This window comes from Thamnophis sirtalis, unplaced genomic scaffold, assembly GCF_051295495.1.
Source record: "Thamnophis sirtalis isolate CommonGarterSnake01/CBP01778 unplaced genomic scaffold, rThaSir2_p1.2 scaffold_8, whole genome shotgun sequence".
NCBI classification, from domain to species: domain Eukaryota; kingdom Metazoa; phylum Chordata; class Lepidosauria; order Squamata; family Natricidae; genus Thamnophis; species Thamnophis sirtalis.
The window spans coordinates 25,641,735-25,664,558 of record NW_028261388.1 but is presented as its reverse complement, the minus strand read 5'-3'; the positions used below and the strand labels follow the sequence as shown (position 1 = coordinate 25,664,558).

The 22,824-nt window shown below is 34.9% G+C and overlaps 1 protein-coding gene across 5 annotated transcripts in view; it reads right to left on the bottom strand.

Moving 5' to 3' along the window:
* Positions 1 to 22,824, bottom strand: part of NBEA (neurobeachin) — a 360,491-nt gene that overhangs the window by 260,960 nt on the left and 76,707 nt on the right. For 3 of the 5 annotated variants that reach the window (XM_087721296.1, XM_087721298.1, XM_087721299.1), the window contains exons 23-28: positions 19,409 to 19,626; positions 15,082 to 15,235; positions 9,692 to 9,700; positions 7,375 to 7,555; positions 3,166 to 3,296; positions 1,619 to 1,726 (exon numbers count right to left, since the gene is read on the bottom strand). In XM_087721296.1, the coding sequence (XP_087577422.1) occupies positions 1,619 to 1,726; positions 3,166 to 3,296; positions 7,375 to 7,555; positions 9,692 to 9,700; positions 15,082 to 15,235; positions 19,409 to 19,626 (801 nt within the window). Of the gene's footprint in view, positions 1 to 1,618; positions 1,727 to 3,165; positions 3,297 to 7,374; positions 7,588 to 9,691; positions 9,701 to 15,081; positions 15,236 to 19,408; positions 19,627 to 22,824 lie in introns of those variants that run through there. The other 2 variants (XM_087721293.1, XM_087721294.1) reach the window with 1 other exon arrangement.

Sequence of the window (22,824 nt, the reverse complement as noted above, 5' to 3'; positions counted from 1 at the left end):
ATTTAAAATCATATACTAAAATTATAAACTTTATAAGTAGAAAAATTGAGAAATAATAGAAAGTTTTTCTATTAATTTAAAAAACTTTGAACGCACTGAAAAAACATTAAATAATTTTAGATATGTTCGATTAAAAGGGGCTTAACTGTAAGTATATGATTAAAGAGAGAAGAATTTCACCTTTCTATCTGCTTCAGGCACTGTAATAAAAAGGATATTCGACTAATCATATTTCTGAAAATATAGGGATATATATATAGCTTAACCTTCACTATTCATACCAGAACGTTAAACTGCACCGAGAAACTTAACAGCAATGGAGATGCAAAACTAGAATGATACTGTTAGCAGGCAACTATTTGTAATTCCCAAATGCTTTTCAGAGACATCCTCATGCAAAGCATTATAGCAGCCCAGCATGAATATAGATAACTTAACTATAACATATGCAACATCTAGGAAAAAAAAAAGGTTGGCACACCTACCAAAGCTGAATTAAAGTATTTTTACTATGGGTGTATCATTAATTTCAAATAGCAAATCAGAAAACTAAAAGCACCAATTAAAATAGTTGTAAACAGTTGTCATAGGCGTGACTATAATTCATACTACAGAGTCTGTATGTATTCAATTTTATAGGGAAGTTTTTGCAAATTAATTTTATAGAAACTCAAAAGGTTATTTCTCCATTTGAAGTGTTCTGTTTGAAAAGATTCTGCTGGCCAACTGTGCTAACACAATACTAAAGATTTTAAATTATTTTTTAAAAATTGTGATTGAATAGTCATTTAAAGAGATTTCTCCCAGCCTTCTCTACTATTTCATAGAATCGTAGGGCTAGGAAGGACCACGGACCTCCTGGCAAAAGCAGGAGTCCTCATACCATTTTAGACAAATAGTTGTCCAATATTTTTCTGAAAACCCCTAGCAATGGAGCGGCCACAAATTCTACAAGGCAAGCTATTTGTCACAAATCTTCCTAACTATTTCCCACTATTGAAGAAAACCAAGGATTGTTATTGCAATCAAAAATAGTGTAGTCATTTCAATTGGTTGTATTATGTTTTGATTTCAAAGGCTGACCATCTTGGTTGATTAGTAAATCTTGCAAGTAATCAGGAATCCACCTGATCCATCAGTGGCTTGTGTGGGATGTCTTAATTGGCCTTTGATCCCTAAAAGGGTTAGGTATTATTAGTGATCTGTTCTTGGCAACAAGTTAATATTAAATCCATCTGTAAATTACAATGAACTGTCCAACAAAAACTAAAATAATTATGTATCTTCCAATATGGTTGGAAACAGATTATCAACTAAGGTAAATCCAAACTTAAATTAGAAATTCTACCCACTCTTGAGCTTCAATACTAAATTTCTCCAGCTTACTCATTTTTGATGAAGCAAAAGTCATTCGCAAGATTATCTTAATTAACCAGTAAGGACAGGAGATCGACAGAAGCTATTTCAAAGGATCATCATAATGGGCACAAACGTTTAAGCTGAAAAGGTGAATTCTACTCTGAGCAAAGATAAATTATACAAGAACCTGTTCACCATCACTACACAAAGCCCAGATTTTAAATACCTTTTTTAAAAGCTGCAGTATAATAATACTTACCACATCGCGAAATACAACTGCTCGCAGTCGATTAATATCAACATCTTGAAGAAGCCTATCTGGATCTTTAATTGGGGATAGGTTACTCGGAACATTTTCCAATGGAGTCTAAAAATGCAATGATTGCATAGTTTTAGCAAATTAGTCTTAGCTCTTGAAGTTATCACTAAACAAATAATTTGCATTTTACTGATTTCAAAGTTAGCATATGAAGCTGGTTTTAAATTTAAAATTTGGCACTCCCAATCCAATTAGTTGTTACTAGAACAATGCTAAAACCAATACTGTGCAATCAGTTTATGTTTCAATTGTCTCCTATATGCCCATGTACTGATGAGAATGTTCCAATATTGTCATCCAACAGCAATACTATGAGTGTTATATTGGTTGTCCATGTTTATGGGTGCAATTTAAGATGGAAATAATAACGTATTAAATCTTCATAGTATTGGACTTGGGAAGTTGGGAGACTGCCTGCCACAGCACACCTACAGAGACTCATTATCCCATAGGAACTGCAGCAGGCAGATTCAAAAGCAAGCATTGTTTGCTGGATCTCCTTTCTGCAGAAACACATATACTCATTAGTATGTTCAGATAGCTTGTGAAGACCTGAAGGTACGTAGAATACATAAGACACAGTATTAGGTTTTATGAGGGACCAATTGTCATAAATTACTCTGCATACCCAGTATGTTCCTGCAGAGAGTGTACACTTCCCCTACGAAATGTTGTAACCTTGCAGGACAAGGTAGCTTTGGAACAGCATGCCACACAGAAATGGACAGTGGCCTCTCTCTTAGGGTTCCAGAAAGCTTTGAAAACCTTTTCCCCAAGCTTGGGATTAATGTATTACTGTATTTCGGGGAAGACTGTTTGATTTAATTTGTGTCACTGTTAAGATCATTTTAGTCCAGAGTATATGGTCTTATGATTTATCTGTTTTTACAGATTTTTTTGCTTTTTTTAAGCTGCCTAGATTTCATTGGAGTTACATGGCTACAATTTGAATAAATAAATAACTGCTATAACTGATCTGGAATTGTTTAAGATATAACCATACACAACAAATTGACATTTGCTTCGTCAATACTACCATTGATAGTCCTGTAACCCCTTAGATCAGTGGTTCTCAACCTGTGGGTCGGGACCCCTTTGGGGGTTGAATGACCCTTTCACAGGGGTTGCCTAAGACGATCAGAAAACACATACTTTCGATGGTGTTAGGAACCGAGACACCAATTTTATGGTTGGGGGTCACCACAACATGAGGAATTGTATTAAACGGTCGCGGTATTGGAAGGGTTGAGAACCACGGCCTTAGATCTACTTGTCTGAAGGGGTAAAGAATATTGATAATAAATGCAACTGTTCATAGTAAATTCAAATCCTGTCTCAATATTATGAAATATGTAAGAAAATAATTTTGGAATTATCAAACTGTGAAGTTTTCCCTATCTGTCTAATATACTGAATAATAGTTCTTTTTCTCTTTTCCTATTCACTTTTAATGGACACTTTTTATATACTAAAAGAAAATATTTTACCTTGGCAGTAGTAGTTGCACTTATGCCCTGAAGAGTGTCTTGTGTTTTACTGCAGATTAGTGAAGATTTATTTATCTTTTCTCTTTGTCTTTGTCGACATTCCAAACAGTTTCGCACAGCAACACAACAAACTAAGTAATCAAAAGATATATATGCGTATTAATTACAACTAATTACAACTACTATGCATTAATAAAGCCATTAAAATGAAGGCTATGAATTAATGAAGGCCATAAATTTCATATGAAAGAAGAATAAGCAAGTAAGGTAAGATGGTTCAAAAATATTAAAAAAACAAAGAGCAGAAAAAATGTATTTTGATATATAAAGAAATGCACTATACAAAGTAGGTAAATAACAAATTAGTCAATTACTCATTAGGCTATAGAGGATACATAGCGATGACATATCTTTAACATACACTAGGTATAAGGCTTAATTTTTGGCAAATTAGTAAAAAATACTTTGTAACAATTATATTTCTGTTTGTGATTTTGAGACCAACTGATAATCAAAGTATGTAATGTGGAAGGGAAGCTTTTTATTATGTGGGAACGAAATATTTTCAAGGGGTATAATTATTTTGTCACCTGAGAACCATAGTGAATGATGCTATGATGCTATGTGAAAAGAGAATGAAGTGGAAAAGAAGGTTCAAGTTCTCTTTTGTTTTGGAAGAGAGCTACTATGTTTTATGGATTAATGTTATATACCATATATAACATATAACGGATGCCTAATGCATCTGTTTTATTTTTAGTAAGAAATAGAATGAAAATGTCATGGTGTTACTTAGCATTTTACTCCAAATTAGGTGACACAATCTTGAAAGCCTGTAAGAGGCATAAGTATATATATATGAATCAAAAAAGTCACATTGGCAGCCATACCCATTTGACACAAAGAGTGGGGGAAACACCTGGTTAGAGCAATGCCTATCATTCAGCTAACTATCAGGTAATCTGATATACATAAATTAATGATTGAAGTTGAGAACTCTTTAGATAAAATGAATCACAAATTCAATATGTTTATTAGAATGAATAAAGTTTCAAGCTTTTGAATTTTCAAAAACAAACTTGCCGTACTCTCATAGCCAAGAAAGGTTAGCAGAGTTTAAAACTGGGAACAAAGATGACATTCTATCAGTTGCACCTTCAGTTGAATATACAAAATATACTCCTCAAAAATCAAAACAATTGATTTCTGTCAACTGTTCAGATACAAGAGAACTACTACACTTATCCAGAGGGCAAAGTTTCTGTATAGTGAACTAATGATGTCAATAAAAAAGCTCATTCTCTACGATAAAACAAGAGATTAAAGACTAAGAAGAGACAAAAATCCAAAAATCGGAGGCAACGGCTTCTATTTCAAATCAAATTAAAATATTCCTCAACAATTATTAATAAAATTAACTTCCCATTTCAATTGATTAACAAAAATCAAACAACTAAAGAAAATGAACATGTCTTTAAAAGATGTGTATTTAAAAAGATAATACAAACTTGTTGGAATGTAGCTATTTTGTGGCTTGAGGCAGATCGGAAAAAATTGAGTTTCTATAACATGAAAATTTTATAAATTTAAATAAATTTGTTAGTTTCTTGAATTTCTAAAGTTTCTTCCATATCCAAGTCAAGTTTTGATTAAGCTTTTCATTTCTCTTTCTAAATCGTCTTTCCTCAAATCCTCGATGTATTTCTGAACTTCAAGTTATTTTTATATGTCTATTTCACTTATTTGAGAAAATAATATAACTTTCAACTTATTTAGTTTTTTCTATTAGGTTGCTTGAACTGAAGGCAACATAATTCCCGTGCCTACAATATTTTTTAACGCAGGTGCTTTACCCTTGTCTTAAATTTAATTAATTTGTTATGTTTATCATTAAGGCAAACCTTAAAAGCATAATATTTATATTAGGGAAGCATGTACAGAATATAATATTTATATTAGGGAAGAATTGAAACTATTTTAATTATATAATTGTTTATTTTTATAATGATACATTATACTTTGCTTCCTTTTTTATTCTTTCCCCCCTTTTTAAAATATTTGTTATGCTTTCTTTTTCATGATAATGTATCTATATCCATGATTACTTTTGTGTTTTGTTCTTTTTTACCCTTTTTTGTTTTAAAAGCAATAAGAATAAATAAAAATTGAGCCTTAAAACAATCTAATTTTACTTCCAAAATTCACCTCTAGGTAGTGGCCCATTACACAGACATGGAATTTATTTAAAGAAGAAATCATCCAAATTACACTTTTATTCGGGTGATGAACAACGGGGCTCTCCCAAATACAATCTTCATGTTTTAATTAAGATTCCCTTAATAATCCTTGTCTTTTTCATTATGCATCTTTTTCTTTCTTTTGGGGGGGATTTAGGAACATATGCTTTTGTGTTCCAAAATAGCTTAATTAATTTCTAAAACTGTTTACTTTTCTTCTTTTGAATGGCCAATAGGGTTGACCATTCATATTTTTTTTCTTGTAATAGTCTTTTTATAATAGTTCTTAGAACGATGAACTGATTTATAAGCAGGATAAGATCAATCACAGGTGGTGATGATGATAATAATTTGCTTCCCTTACCTGAATTTATTTTCCTCCAACCATTTTTGTTTGGTCTATACATTATTTGGTGCTATTATGTTTTCTTTTTTATGAATCTCATGAGATATTTAGAACCACAAGAGGGAGCTCTGACACAAGGAATTGCTACTTGAATTTTTAATTTTGAAGCAAATTTAAGATTTCGATTAGGCCTTTTAGCATAAAGGATGACAGTATTAAAAGTTTATTTTAAGGTTTTAATATTTATAAATCATGTTTAGATTTAAGATCTCAATTTCTTTACACTTTTGTCTCATACTGGTTTAGCTAGTCTGTTATAAATTATGATAGTATCACTGAACTTTTAACGTATCTAATATCTTAATTTAATCTATCAAATTTATCCACACCCCAAAAAAAGGAAATCACAAAAATGGAAGAGGGTCCACATTCTTCAAAGTCAACAGATGCCTTAGTTATTTTATCACCAATAAAGCTCTTATTGGAGATGAATTACACATAATTAAAGATAATGATTATGATTACATATTAGCCAATTGGTATTTATCTTAGCAACCATATTTTTCCACCAAGATGATGAGCCTCCAGCTTGGTCCATTAGGTCTTCCAAGGACAGAGCAAACACCACTGTAACAGTAAGTTCATCCATTGTTGTTGCTTCTCTTGTTTCTCTTCATTCACCTTTCCCAGCATTAGTCTTCTCCAGAGAACTAGGTCATCACAAAGCATGTCCAAAGAGCCTGAATATTTGCGCCTCTAGGAAGAACTCTAGGATTGATTTGTTCAATGATCATTTGTTTTCTTGGCTGTCCATATTATTCTCCAATACCAAAGTTCAAAAGCATCAACACTATTTCTATCCGGTTTCTTCAAAGCATCAGTTCTCTAATATAGTACCACTAAATTAATACAATTGACAGGAATTGAAAGATCAGCCATCTTTTTCTTCCCTAGTTCTGAACCAACTTACTTAATAATGAATTCTTAGAAAGTCTGATAGTTTGGAACTATTTTATAGAACTTCAGCTATAAAGATACTGAGGCTCCAGATTTTATATATTTTTATTTGTGGCCAACACACCTTCGAAAGCTTGCGTTCTCCAGTGCTAAAGAAAATGGTAACAGGTATAATACTTCAGAGCAGTATAGTATGTTATCAATCGTTTGCTTAAAAATATATTTAAAATGTGTTTCTTATACAGATGTATTATAATTATCAGAAGAAAAATAAATGATGATATAAAACAGAATGTTCAGATACTAACAACTGTTACTAATTTCTGTAATTGAGCCTGTAATTGTTAGAACAAAATATTTCCCCTAAAGGTGAGGAAAAGTAGAAATAGCCTCAAAAGAAGCCAAACCCATTAACACATCACACGACTGAATGATAATGCTATTTTTTCATTAGAAATTTCTCTCTTTTAGAATACAAATGCTAAATCAAAAGTGTCTCTATAACCTGAGGTATAGAGGTAACAGTAGGTTAAAATCTTAACATTCCATAAAATATTCTTTCTTACCCAAAATCAAGTGAGCTTCCACATAAGGTTATTTTTTCCTTTCCCACACTACCTAGTTTAATTGGTCTATATGTAATTACCTGGTGCACTATGGTAAACTTACCAAGCCTTAGACACTGTCGCATTAAGCCTCCAGAAGACATATTTTTTTCAGCTTCAATTTCACTAAAATTTAGTGAACTGGCAAATACTAGTACATCAACCATAGCCATCAGCCGGCTGAGAAACGTTACTGCTGTCTCCGCTGACATACCCTGAGTTACTTCTATATTCTCCAATTCCGTCTTGAAAAGAAAGGCATAACATTAGATTTCTAATATGGTGCACATGTGAATACATTATATGCACAAACATTTATTTCATTTCTTCTCTGCATGTTAACTATATGGTGAAACAGAGAATAAATAATGTAAAATAGCAACAAATATGAAAAATTATTTGTTCATGCATACTATCTAATATGAAATCCCTAGAACAAAAGTTATTTATATGAACTAATTTCAGATAAAATGAGCATATAGGTTAAACAGAATGGATTTTCAATTTTCCATTAAAGGAATACAAATGAAGACATTGAATAAATGGATTTCTTCACACTGGAAATTAAGAACAAAATATCATGAATATGACATGTTATGTAGAAGTAAGACTTTGACCAGAATGTAAAAAACATTATTAGCAATATTTACTTAAAAAGTACAATTCATATTTTACCTAGAATTTCAGAAAAAACAACAGATAGCTGTTTCTTTCATGAAAGTCTTCCTAGTAGGCCATATCTAACTGTATGAAATGTATGTCTGCGCCCACAAACACACACACAGTTCATGCAATTGTTTTTAAAGATAATTTTATGGAAGATGGGAGATAATGTTGCGAAGGAATTACTTGGCATCAATTATAAGTAATTTTCCAAGGATAGTTTTGTGACTCTTATTCATATAACAATTCTTTTAAAATTCATTTTTTTAAAGATATTAGAGTGTCAAGAATTTCACTAACACTGTATAAATACAGTATAATGCACTTAAATAATGTTTAATTATTTATGTCTTGTAATAATATAGCAAAATACTTTTTTAAACATTAACAATATTCATTTTTCCATATTTCAGAAGCAGCAGTGTCTCTTTTAACAATGGTATAATAAGAGAAATAATTTTGTAATCACTTCTGAAAAATATTCTATTGATTTTTGTATAAAACTATGTATAGATATATTATGTATATGTTTGTGTGACGTGTGTTTGTGTGTGTGTGTGAGAGAGAGATCTCAAAAGCACACCTTCTTCTAATATATTAAAATCCAATAGATTTGTGTGTGCGTGTGTATAAAAAGTTATTTCAGCCTTCATTAATTAAAACCAAGATAGAAAGTCTATTTTCATAGTGGAACACTGTGCAAACACTGAAAGAGGACTCATTTCTCATTAAAACAGGGAAAACAGTGAGTTGCTCTACGGAAAGCTTTCATTAGTCTCCAGTTAAACAATTCATTCAGAAGGTTTGGCATGTTAGCTAGCATCTGCATAATTTTAGCAACAAGGCCACAGAACGGTTTGTGGTTATGTTCAGTATAAAAATACAGTGTTATACAGAACTTCTTCAGGCCATTCTAGATAACAGTAGAATCAACAAAGTGTCTTACTGGTAATTTATGAACATATTAAGTACTAAGATATTTATTATGTTAAAAAGCTTTTGTTAGCACAAGAAACTTCATTAAGTTAGACCCATGAAAGAAAAGCTATAATAAACCCTTTTGTTTTAAAGTATCATAAGATATTTGCTCTTTTGCTGCTAACCTTCTGACCTTAAAGAGGCAGTATTGTTTATTCTTATTAGAAAATATTATTCAGTTTGCACATTTTAAAGTTATCCATTGCAATTTGCAAGTAATTTTATATGGATTGTATCAATCATAATAGCATTTCATCTACAAAATAATGAAAAAATGTTATTTCCATTCAAGGTGTTCTTTCTAGAGAGAGAAAATATTTAGCTTTTTTTAATGTTATTATTGAAGGTTAAAGCATTTTGTTCCGTTTTCTTCTTAATACTGTTGCAATTAAATCATTCCTGTTTATTGAGCCAAAATCCTTGGTTCGTGTTGCCCAGGCGGTAAGAAACAGAGAACAGTTATATTATCATGCTCAAGTATTCCAAAAAAGGTGAAAGAAGAAGCAACCCCGCCTTTCTCCCCCCCCCTTCCCTCTCTCCCTCCCCGCTCTCATCATGGTGTATATAAGTAATATCCTTGGAATGTCACTTTTACTTCCTACAGTTAGATTATACAATCAATACCTTTTAATAATGTCCCTACATTTTTATAAAAAGAGGCTAAATAATTAAAAAATGCACACAGAAAAAAATGTCTAATTCTAAAAATTAAAACTGAAACTTGTAACAATAATACTAACCTTAGAACCCTGGACATGCAATAGACAAAGCAGACAACAGATCACAACAAAAAGAAAAAGAAATGTTACAGTCAAAATGAAAATACAAGGCAAAACAGAAAGTAATATTTTAAAAATCAGATATTAATTCACAATTTTAAAAGTCAATTTTAAAAACATGTTTTTTAAACTTTAACTTCTTATATGGCATCACTGTAATTGATATAACTCAAATTAATAAGTAATTAGTACAGCATTGATTAATAAAGCTTCTTTTATATATAACAATATAAAACCTACTAATTAAAAACAGTGCATGTGTATACATATATTAAATTATATATATAAATAATTAGGTGATCCAGAAATTTGCTAAATATAATTTGCTAACATTTCTTTAGCTTTTATACAAAACAATTCTGACTAAAATCTGATTTGAATAATATTAAGAACAATTTCTCAAATGATATTTTCTTTGGCTTAAAGAAATTCTAGCACAGCAGACCATTAGACATCAGTTACAAAACTATGATATATACTTATCAGGTTAGTAGTTAAAGCAACACAGTCATCTATCAATTTTATCAAATAAACAGCTGAATTGTGTTTATATTTTAAAACTAATTTTAAATCTAAGGTATGTATTTATATATATTTATATTTCATATGTGTGTGTGTGTGTGTGTGTGTGTGTGTGTGTGTGTGTGTGTGTGTGTATTTGTGCTGATAAATAAATAAAGGGAGACTATTATAGATCTATTTCAAGCTATTTAGCTCTCATCAGCTAGCCATACCATTACTGGGATTTGAACACACATTGTGACACTAATTATATACATACATACATACATACATACATACATACATACATACATACATACATACATACATCTTAAGAGTATCTTGGCGATGTTTCAACGAGATCCCATTCGCCATCTTCAGGCTGGTGCCGTCGACTTCATACTTGTGTGAGCAAAGCATGATTGGAGCTGCCGTCTTTCTATGAATATTGGTGGGGGTGTGTGGAGTGCTGGCTTTGTTGATGTAAGCGGGTTGGTTGGCTGTGTTGTTACATCTTGATTAGTTGATGGAGTTGATGCATGCAGATTAGCCAGCTGTTTCGTAACATCCTGTGTGGCTGAGGTACTATCTGTGTGCCCATTAGTCTTTTGTGTTGTAACGACCTGGGTAATGGGCTGTGTGATGACATCCTCAGCTCTAGTGTAGTGATATACTGAGTCCTGTGCTGCAACATCCTGGGAGGTTGGCTGCATTATCACATCCTGAGCCTTTGCGTTGTAACCTCCCGAGTTCTGTGATGCAATGTCCTGAGCAGATGGCTATGATGTAACATCCCAGGCTTTGGTTTGGCTTCAAGTTTGCGGTCTGGCCATGTGTTCATGGCATGTGTCAGTTTGCTTTGTGTGGGGGTCAGAGGGGGGGTGCAGTAGTTGGTGATGCCGCCGCTTAAAGCAACAGAGCCTGCACTCCACACACACACACACATCAATATTTATTGAAAGACGGCAACTCCGATCACGCTTTGCTCGCACCAGCCTGAAGATGGCGAGTGGGACCTCGTCGAAACATCGCCAAGATACTCTCAATCTTACATGAGAAAAGACCCAAATACTCCAAGACCTGCATACCTGTACCTATGAAAATCTATGACACACACACACACACACACACACACACACACACACACATATATATAATGTATATATGTATATATATGTTATATTTATGCTGATAAATAAATAAAGGGAGACTAGTATAGATCTATTTCAAGCTATTTAGCTCTCATCAGCTAGCCACACCCTTGTTGGGAATCGGCTAGCTGATGAGAGCTAAATAGCTTGAAATAGATCTATACTAGTCTCCCTTTATTTATTTATCAGCATAAATATAACAAATGTAACAAAAAGGCAACAGTAAAAAATATTGGGTTTCTGTCTGGATGGTCTCTTGTGACGAGCCGAAGACAGAGAGTAGAAGTGTGACCTTCCTCCCATATTTGGGCATACCAGGGGTTGTGACTTTAAATATATATATATATAATTTCTAAACTGTCCATCTCCCTCGAGAGGGCTGGATGATAATATAATTGATAAATAAAACAATGTATAAATGTTAATATTAAAATTAAATTATAATTAAACTTTTTTAAAATTATAGGCTAATGTCAATTAAATATCAAAAGGGTACAAATCCTAAGGAGGTCATTTAATATTAGCTTTTGGGGGGGGTTACTCATGGACCTAGTCAGCCCCACATTCATGGTCCCCTATGCCTACCACACAAGGCCACAGATCCCTTTGTGGAAGACGAAGAGGTTGGGGGCTTTCATAACTACAGAATATTCTACAATGTGGGGACAGCAGCAGAGAAGGCTCTCTACCTAGACACTGCCAGTTAAAATTCTCAAACTGATAGTGGTGTGAAATAAACCTTACCTGTCTGATCAATTGGGACATTAGGATAAGATGGAGTGAAGCTGGTTCTGTAGGTAACCTGTCTCTATACCATATAGAGCTTTATAGATGATAACCAAGACCTTGAATTGGACCCAGATACAAACTGGTATCCATTGTACTTCACAGAGCAAGGTATTATATGTGTCTTTTGCCGGGGGGGGGCAGTATAGCTTGTACAGTTACACTCTGTATTAGTTGAAGCTACTAGATACTTTTCAGAGTAGCTCCATGTACAGCACATTGTAATAGTTCAGTCAGAAGATGAACCAGGAAAAGGCACCGCTGGCACACAATGCGAAGTTGGGCAAAGGGCCTCGTGGCTATGACTGCCACTTGCTCATCAACCAAGAGCTGTGAATCTACGAACACTCCCAAGTTACATACCAAGTCTGTCTCAGCTGGTGCAACCCCATCCAAGACCAAAGATGATAAACTCTTGGGTACAGAGGGACCCACCCACAATCACTCTGTCTTATTGAGATTCTCTTGTTCCTCATCCAGACCCACACACATTGTGAAAGGACATCCATGCAATACTCAGTTTACCTGGGATGAAGATATAACTAGATATCATTACTATATTGGTGATATCTTCTCTCCAGAAATGAATGATCTCAACCTACAGGTTTCATATAGATGTTGAAAAGGAGCAGAGAGATCACTGAGCCATTTGGGCTCAGTGGAGGTGCCATGACTTCTCGCTCCCTATTAACTTTGCTTAGGACTGGCCTCAGAGGAAGAAAGTGTATCAGCGCCAAACTATGCTACGTAATCCCAATTCCTCAAGCCAGCCTAAAGGAATGCCATAATCAATTGTATTGGAAGCCACTGAAGGGTCAGAGAGCAAAGATGGAAGCACACCTCCATTCCACTCCTGCCAGAAATCATCCATAAGTGTGAAGTTTCAGTTCTGTATCTAGGCCTGAAATCTGACTGGAAAGGGTCCAAATATCTCTTTCCTCCAGGATCTTCTAGAGTTGCAACACCACCACTTTCTTGACCATTTTTCCTAAAAAGGGCAGGTGGAGACTGGACAAAAATTGTCTAACAAGGAAAAATCCAGTGATGATTTCTTGAGTAGGATCACAATAGCGCCTCTTTAAAAGGAGCTGGAACCACCTCCTCCAACAAAGATAAATTTACCAACAAAATGGACCCTCCCACATGATTCCATCCGGGTGGCCTTAACCAGTCAAGAGGAGCAAGGATCTAATAGATGGTGATATTTGCATTCTGCAGGAACTTCTTCATGTCCAACCAGTTCCATTTCCCTGAGCACCCTCACAAAATTTCCATACTTGGATTCAACTGAGATGAATCCAAGCAAGTTTACCTTCTAAATGCCCTGATAATTCCACTATACAGCCCTGGAGATTGGTCTCCCTGTCAACTTTCCCAAGGAAGGTCTGTGTGACCCGAAGCAGGGCTGCTGGGCAGCAGAGGATGTAATGCATAACTTGTTTTGCATCAACAGGGACTCAGATTTGACAGTCAAATCACTTTTGAAACAAAAGGATTTTTTAAAAAAACAAATCCTTGTGTTTCAAATTATATTTTGGTGAGGTATACCAGCCTTTTCTAAAAGGAAGCAGAATATATTATATTGGGATAAAGTAAATTTATTTTAAAATGATATTAATATCATTATTTCAATGATATTTTACTCTCATTTTAAAATTTAAGGATACTACAATGCATTTAACTTCATGTTAAACAAAATCTTCTTTCTCCCTTTTTAGAAGAATATGCTTTTATGATTAACTTTTAATAGCTCTTATGCCAAATCTGCATTTAAGCTATACTAGTTGTACTATAAAAAGGAATTTATAAAGTTGTACTAGCTAAAAATAGGATTATGATATACAAACAGAACAATTGCGAGGGTTCGCAATTTGGGGGTCCTCCTGGATCCGCAGCTGACTCTAGAACATCATTTGTCGGCTGTGACCAGGGGGGCCTTTGCCCAGGTTCGCCTGGTGCACCAATTGCGACCCTACCTGGACCGGGAGGCCCTTCGGATAGTCACTCACGCCCTCGTCACCTCAAGACTGGACTACTGTAATGCGCTCTATATGGGGCTGCTCTTGAAGAGTGTTCGAAGACTTCAGCTTGTCCAGAATGCAGCCGCGCGAGCTATTGTGGGTGCACCTCGGTACACTCACGTTACACCTATCCTCCGCGAGCTGCACTGGCTGCCTATTGGTCTCCGGACACGCTTCAAGGTGCTAGTCATTACTTTTAAAGCCCTACATGGTATCGGACCTGGGTACTTGAGAGACCGCCTCCTGCCAGTCACCTCCCAAAGACCTATTAGATCCCACAGACTAGGCCTCCTCCGAATTCCATTTGCTGGCCAATGTCGGCTGGCGACTCCTCAGGGGAGGGCCTTCTCTGTGGCTGCTCCGGCCCTCTGGAACGATCTCCCCGTGGAGATCCGGACCCTTACTACCCTCCTGGCCTTCCGCAAAGCAGTTAAGACCTGGCTGTTCCAGCAGGCCTGGGGCTGTTGAGCCATCTAGCCCCATTCGAGGTTACAGCTATTGTATAATTGTAAATTGTTGTTTATTTTATTTTTATTTTTTTTGTATCCCTTCCCCTTTTTTATTGTGAGCCGCCCTGAGTCCCTCGGGAATAGGGCGGCATACAAACCCAAAAAAATCAATCAATCAATCAATGTAATTTGCTCTGTTTATACCATTGATTTTGCAGTATACCTAGATAATAAATCTGTATATATAAGTAATAAATTATTATTCTGAAATAATTTTTCTATACAAATTTGCTGAAGGCATAAAGCGTACAGTACATCCTGTAGTTTAAAAAATGAAAAATGTGAATATTTTCTTCTTATACAGAAAATCATGCTCAGAACAAGTATTGTTAATACACAGTGCAATTTGCAAGTTATCCATTAGAGGGAAATATTGTACTTACAGTTGGGGATGTTGCTGCAGACAACAGTGGCAGAATTCCTCCACAAGCAATAATAATATTGTCTACCATTTGAGAAATGAGGTGGATTGTATTATGTACAAAAATAATATTTTCATTACTATTGACAAAGTCCATAACTGATTTTGTAGAATGACTATTAAAAGAAAAGGAAAAGAAAGACTATAAGTAAAACTATAAAGGCAGTTGCTACTGCAAAGATAAAAATCACAGAAATCAATCAAATTGGGAACCATTGAAAAACAATACACAACACATATACATACATCCATTTACAACATTTATCTCTTTTGTGATATCAAATTACAAATATATATTGATCTAACAAGTCTCACAAGTTGACCAAAAACCATTTTAGAGAGAGAACTGAAATATAAACTGCTGTTATCCAATCTGGATGAAGGACTGCTGCTATAACATGGATTGCAACTCAAATAGCAGGTAATGTATATATATTAGCTAAAGCATGTAAGACCTAATCAAGAAAGCTTTAAACTGAAATGCTTTGGAGGTTGGAGACAAAATCCCTGAAGATTCTGCGCACTAAAGAACGACGTTGGAATGATGCTGTAAAGGAATCCATGAAAGAGATTCTAAGAGGAATCAGAAAGAAAAACAGGCTTGCAAAATTCAAAGCTGCCAGCTTTTCAAGGTAAGCTATATCAAGAAATACCAGAATTCAATTTCACTGTTCTTATACTAACAAACTCTTAAAAGCCTGCAGTTCCCATCTGCCCACACTTACACCTTGCAGAATAAACATAGGTTTATTATGACTCTTTTTCTCATACTCCTCCTTTCCCAGGGTTAAAGGAGGGAAATGGCTGAAGAAAACCTTCTAGTTTTGCAAGTACAGCCTTGGCCCACTGACAGATATGAATGAAAGAGGCATAAGGCAAGTGATTTCCCTTTCCTTTGATGAAAGTTAGAGAACAGCTTCCAAGGCAGGTCCGAGTTTGTTTGTACAACAAATACTGGAGAGATTTGAAAAGCCTTTGAAAAGTGCATGCTCTTGAACAGACCATGTATGTCACTTTTTAGAAGTTAAAACCATGGTCTTATGTATCAATTCTATAGAATTAGCAAAGTACAGAAAACACTGGACATTGTTCAAATTTCTAGATGTCTGTTCTTGTAGAATTCATCTGTATCCTGATTGTAGAGGTTTAGTAACTCAAATAGTGCAAATGGGAAGATCAATATTTTTCTAACCTAGGAAAAAGTCAGTGTTCAGAAAAGACATTTCTGAAATTTGTGCAAAGCCGACCTTCTGGGGGAAAAAAATCAGTATATCATCTAAGTATATTATTATATATCCAAGACTGATGGACAACTAATCAGTCCAAATGGGCATTACTGTGTATTTAAATTTACTATACATATAAAAATCTGTTAAATATTCAGGACCCTCTTTCATTCTGATCAAATTATAGCACCTGTCAAATCCGATTTGGCAAATATGCATGCCTTCCTAAGGTAATTCACCAATTCTGAAGAGGCATTGGGTAATTGATCTCTAATAGTCATAGGTTCAGAAAAGTGGTAAAAGGAAAGGATGGGATACATGTAAATAGTACTACTGAGACTTTTGAATATGGAAAGATATTGTGTCTTGCTCCCCATGGATCTTACATCCAATTTATGCCCAATACTAGACATGAATAGAACCTGTGATGCAGAATGTCAAAAATTCCATATATTAATTTATTTTCAGCTGTAGAGTACATTAGTACATTGCAAAATGTGAAGCAGCTCAAAGGAATTGCCTGATAATGGTTTCCACAAGCTTGGCTTTCTCTAGTAACTGTATGAGCAATTCATATGAATTTCGTTGTTACACCAAAGTCTGAAGGAGTGGACAGCTATATTTCTATACCAGAGAATGTATAAAGAATAATAAGAATAATAAAGAGCACTTGCTTTTTGTCAGTTATGTGACTTCTTAATTGTCTGAGAGCTTCTGTGCCAAGCTTATGGAAGTGGAGCCTGAGAAACTTCCTGAAGATGAAGTTCTGGAGAGATTCAGACACTAGCTTGTTGTGTGGCCTGCAGTTCCATGCTGCAGCAATATGTAATGGGCTCAGATTATCTGTACTTTAACCATGTACATATTAGTTAGGTATCCTAAGTTTTTACAGTAGAAATACAAATTTAAATCACACATTCTCTTTCTCTGCTGAGAAGAGGCTGCACTTCTCCAGAACTGGAGGCCAAGGAAGCCACAAAAAAGGTGATGGAGTCAAAGCAAGGTTGTGAATTCTCCCCAGTTATGTAAGAAAGCCACAGAGGAGGAGATTGGAGTTAAGAGAGGATGTACAATTATTTCCCCTTTGTTTCAATTCCTTCAGTTATCCCTCATTATTATTATTTTTAAAAAACATTTATATATCCCCACACATTATAACCAACACTGTTGGAACAATTCTTCCAAATTTTCTGGTGTGTATCTGTTTATTAGCACGTTTCCTGCTCTATCCACATCTCTGGCATACAGCTGAAAATAAACTACATATTCACAAACTCAGCTGGGATTAGGCTCACCTTGCAACTCTTCCAATTTGCTACTGATATCTTGGATGAGTTATCATAAACAGCTCTAAAACTTTACATGAGGATTACAATTCTCCAATATCCTCAATGAGGGACACAATCTGTTGTAACCCTATCTTTCAGTAGATTAAGAACAAAGGCAATCTTAAGAGGTCTCTGTGATGAATTTCCCTGGCCAATTTCTCCATAAAAATTAACATTGCATTGTGAAAGTCAGATACTGATCCTGAGCAACTCTCCATTTCCCATTTGTTTTCCAGGAATTTCCATGAAAATGAAGACACAAGTTATAAGACAGCTTCTGGTTGAAGCAAATTTTCCCCCCAATTGCTATGTTAGTTGCAGCATGGCACTCTGCATTGCATGGTGCAAGTCCATGGTGTGATTTCACTTACTGTTGGTTGGAACAATGTCTTGACAACTCTTTCTATAGAAAGTGGGATGCCCAAGGATCTGTTGCCATCTTCAAGTTCTAAAATCAAGTTTTGATACCTCTGTGTTGAGAAATTTGTGAGGCTTACAAGTTTAATATCAGTCCTTTCAGGTAAGCCAAACCAAGAAAACAGTTTCCAGGAATTCAACTTTATGGCTGTAGTGTATAACAGAATTTTGAAAGCCAAGTTTCTCTCTCCCATTTTACATTAAACAAAAGCAAGATGGGACATTTTGATTTGAGTTTCATTCTCAAAAATGCTTCAATTTCTCAACTGTTTAGGCTGTTCCTTCCTCCTGTCCTTAAAAGCTCTTTCATTCCTTTACCAAAGTAATCTCTAAATGCATTTTCAGCAATGCACAGATTAAAAACAAACATTCAAACTACAATCAAAAACAAAAAGAGATGCTCAGCATGGAAATAGCAAACATAGTAACAACAAATCAACACACACTGACCCGAGCCTGGAGGAAAGGTCCTTAAAGGCTTTACAGATGACAACCAATACCTTGAATTGCACCCAGAAGCCTATTATTAACCAGTACAGTTGACATACTATAGAATACTCCTAACTGCCCTGGAATCACTACAAAATATTCCCTCTGCCCTTGCTGGCTGCTCAGGATATTGTGGTCAATGGTAATGAATGGTAGTTTCCTCCTATTCAGCCTCCAATGGAACTTACCTGCTGTACAATGTTGTTTCCATCTCATGATGGGCCTTAATCTAGATCAGGGCTATCAAATTCATGGCCCATGGGGTGGATGCATCACACGCTGGCCACGGCTCCGCCCGGTTTAACAAAGGGGGGGAAGTCGCAATACATCCCGATGCCACTGTGACGACGCAAGTTTGACACCCCTGATCTAGATAATCAATTTCTTTAGGGTCCTTATTTCCCACAACCCTCCCTCCAGAAAAAAAAGTTGGAGGGTGGCAGAAATCTCATGCAGCAGAATGGAGAGACTGATTTTAGAGAACGTGTACAGCACTGATTCTATCAAGGCAGTTAACATTACCCATACAGCAGTCCAGCTATTCTCCTCATCCAAATGAGCCAGATTGGATATGAATTTAGCTTACAGATGCCAAAGCTTATATCACAGAACAACCTATCAATTTTGTCAAGTTTCACAATTTCAAAAAAAAAAACACCATAATTTACTACGTAAGACTTTGCCTCACTTTTCTCATGTAATTCTGCCCAACTGGTAATTTAGACCTCAGCAAGTAGACTTAGAATGTTAAAAAGAAACCTGTGAAGATATTAAAGAAACCTGAATGTGTTTTACCACACTCATTATTAGAAAATGAATGGTCTCTTACCTTCTCCAAACATGCACATCAGTTTCTAAAGCAAATAGTAGATCAGTCAGTAATCTCTGGTGCATGGGGGACCATTTAAATTCTGGAATACGGAACATTGTTGTTCGTGGACCTGGGCTGAATTGTCGCCTCTGTTCTTCTGTCATCGGCATTCCTCGAAATCCCAAGTCAACACGCAAGTCTCTATCCTGTTGTGTAATAGAACGACCTTGCACAGCCTACATAAGGAGTAAATATTTGTTTTCATTTAAAATATGCAGTGCAAAATCTGGCACAAAGTACAATCCAAGTGTTATGGGGCAGAGATATTTAATTAAGCACATACAGCAAAATTAGAAAATCTTATTAAGGAAACTTTGTCCTACTTCCTCATGTCTTGTTAGATAAAATTATTTAAATTTGTATGTTTTAATACCATTCCATTTGAAATGAAGTACAAAAGAGTTATGAATTACATAACAGTATAACTGAAAATACCTATTTTGTTTCACCAGCGTGTGAAAAAAGCTTTAAAGTAAAATGATAACACATGATAAAGAATAATGTATGTTTTATTTGTCACAGAAACAATTCAAATGTGAAATAAAAATATAATTTACTAGCTTACATGGTTCTCAGACAGAAGTAATTAACTCAATTAATGTCCCCACATCCCAAGACTTCAGTTGGGCCCAATGCTACTAATATTTTCCTGCTAGTAATCTGGCTGGGATAGGCAGAAGTGGGTGTTTGATGGTGTTACAGCTATTGTCCAGGATATAAACTGTCCCAAGTAAAGCTGCCTTTTGCAATTGAGTGATGGTTAATTTGTCAATGTCGGTGGTGTTCATTCCAAGAAAATAGTTTTTTCAATATATCTAAACATTAACAGTCTAGATTATACTTTAATAAATATTTTAAAAGCATGTTTTAATTCTGTTTTAAAATCACAAGGTTCTGTTCATAGTAAATCTCTTCATATTCCACCTTCAAATTCTTCTGGTAAGCAATTTTGTATTTTATGCCAGCTGACGTTCATGATTGCTGTACAACAACACAATCAAATATGCAAGACAATAAAATTCTTACTACTGCTACAATTGTATCAATGGAATCAAAATGAAGAATAACATTCAAGTCCCATTAAGCTCACCAGAAAACATTAATCTTCATTCATCAATCATTATTATCATTTGAAAATAGTATGGATAAGCAGGGTACACATATACAGTGCCAATTATTTAGGGAAAGTTTTTTTTTATTAAAAAAAGTTTGTTTTAATTACAAAAGAATGTATCAGTTTCTTACAATCAATTTGTCTATAGTTCACTATTTCTATTGGTAATTTTTATCTTTTTAACTCTTTCTTATTTTATTTTCCTGAGTTCCTATTTAAGGAATGGCAAAGTAAGATGACATAATCAGTAGAATAACTGAGTCTCTGACTTTCAAGACTCTCTGTTATTGATAACCAAAATACAGTACTAAACTATAGGTAATTTTCACTTACAAAGTCACAAACGGGACCAACAACTCTGTCACTGTGGTCATTAAGCGTGTGGCCATGTGACCGCACTAATTTAGGTCAGTTCTGGCTAAGGTAGTTAAGCAAATCACTGCAAGTCATTAAGCATGATGTCACGTGACCACAATTTATGACTTCCTGCTGACTTCCCTGCTTGGCTTGGCTTGGCTTGTCAGTAGCCACATGTGAATGTCACAAGTGCCAATCACATGACCATGGGGTGCCGTAACTGTCATAAATGCATTTGCATCACTTCTCAAGTGACTGAATCATAAACATATCAGTGCAAGGATGCTGCAATAGACACAACTTTAAAGAGTAGTCATACCTGTTGTTTTTTAGCACCGTTGTAAATTCAAACACTGAACAAGTACTTGGTGAACAAGACTTGCCTGTATCTAGCCTCACAGTTGAAAAGTTGCAACAAAGTAGCATTATTAAGGCCATGGGTATAAAACCACAACCACTTTTATTCTCAATTGTACATATTTCTATATATTAAATCTCTTCAGTTAAATCTCTTCAATATTTAGCTGTACATTTTACATCTCAAGGAAATTAAAGTTGTTTATAAATCTATTAAAGCCAGAAATGTTTCCACCACAAATCATTTTCCACCGGGTGACATAAGACATGTACTACTTTGCCCTTTTTTATTGGGATTTGTTGTTTACAGAGACACTCCAGGTAATGAAACAGCAGAAGAGATGGCAATCACTCCATGGCTGCTGAAGACAATGAAGAGAGCATCAGACTAAACATTTATTTGAGCCTCTACCTTACAGTGATAAGGATGGCCAAACATTCTTATTTTTTTCACCTTTATCACTAGGTACTCAAGTACTCAGCCATCTCTAGGGTGACACTATCCTGGGGATGGAAAAAAAGTGGGGGGGAGGCAAAACAAAACTGGAGGGACGATCAGGGGGGAAATTAAACTGGACAGGGAAGGAGTGGGGAGGGAGAACACCTCTATTTATTTAGGCATTTTTAAAACAGATTATATTCACTAAGCAAACAGCTCCACCAAAACAATGGATCTTTAGATTAATCTTCAAAAATACTCAGCTCTCTGCAGTCATTTGAATATCCCATCTATTTCATATTTTCAACAGCATTCTTTAATTTCTTTAGTAGAATTCTAGATAATCTGCCATCACCATTCACAGGAAATAATGAGGTTTTTTTAAAACCCTGATTTTTCGATCCGATTAATAAGGTAAAAGAAAATATTTACAAGCAGTTGTCTCTCCTTACTAACCATGATTAATATAATGTTATCAGATTTTTACAAGTACTGGAAATCTAACGAAAGCCTAACTTATCTATTCTTCATGTAAGAAATCTGCAGTTGTTAGAGGGAAAAACACTGACAGGCAGCTCCAGTGGGGAAAAAATTGCATTTTGCCAAGTACAATGAGTTTTAAACACCTAATTTATTCAGTTCCCCAAAGTATTTGTACCAACATAATATATCCTTGAATTTCTGACTACCAGTCAGCTAAAACCAATACTGTTAAGATAGATAACTGCCTAGGTTAAAACAGAAATGTAAACATTTTTACTAGAGATATATTTATAGGTAGATAAGAGAAATTGCACCCAGACTTCACTATTAAGTTAGCAAGAATGAGAAATTTCTACATATATTTTTAAGGGACATGATTGATAAAAGATCTTCTATCTTACTTTGGAAATATAAGTAGACAATGTTAAAGAGTTGGCAATCTAAGGAAAAATAGTGCTGATTAACTCTATTTCTGATTGTAACCTGAAACAAATATATTCAACCCGCCAATTCCAACCTCTCTTTGAAGAAATATTTGTTTGTTTGTTTTTCACATTATTTAATTGCTCATCTCTTCAGGGAGGGACTCTGGAAGGTATTTAATAAAATGTTAAAACTTAAGGA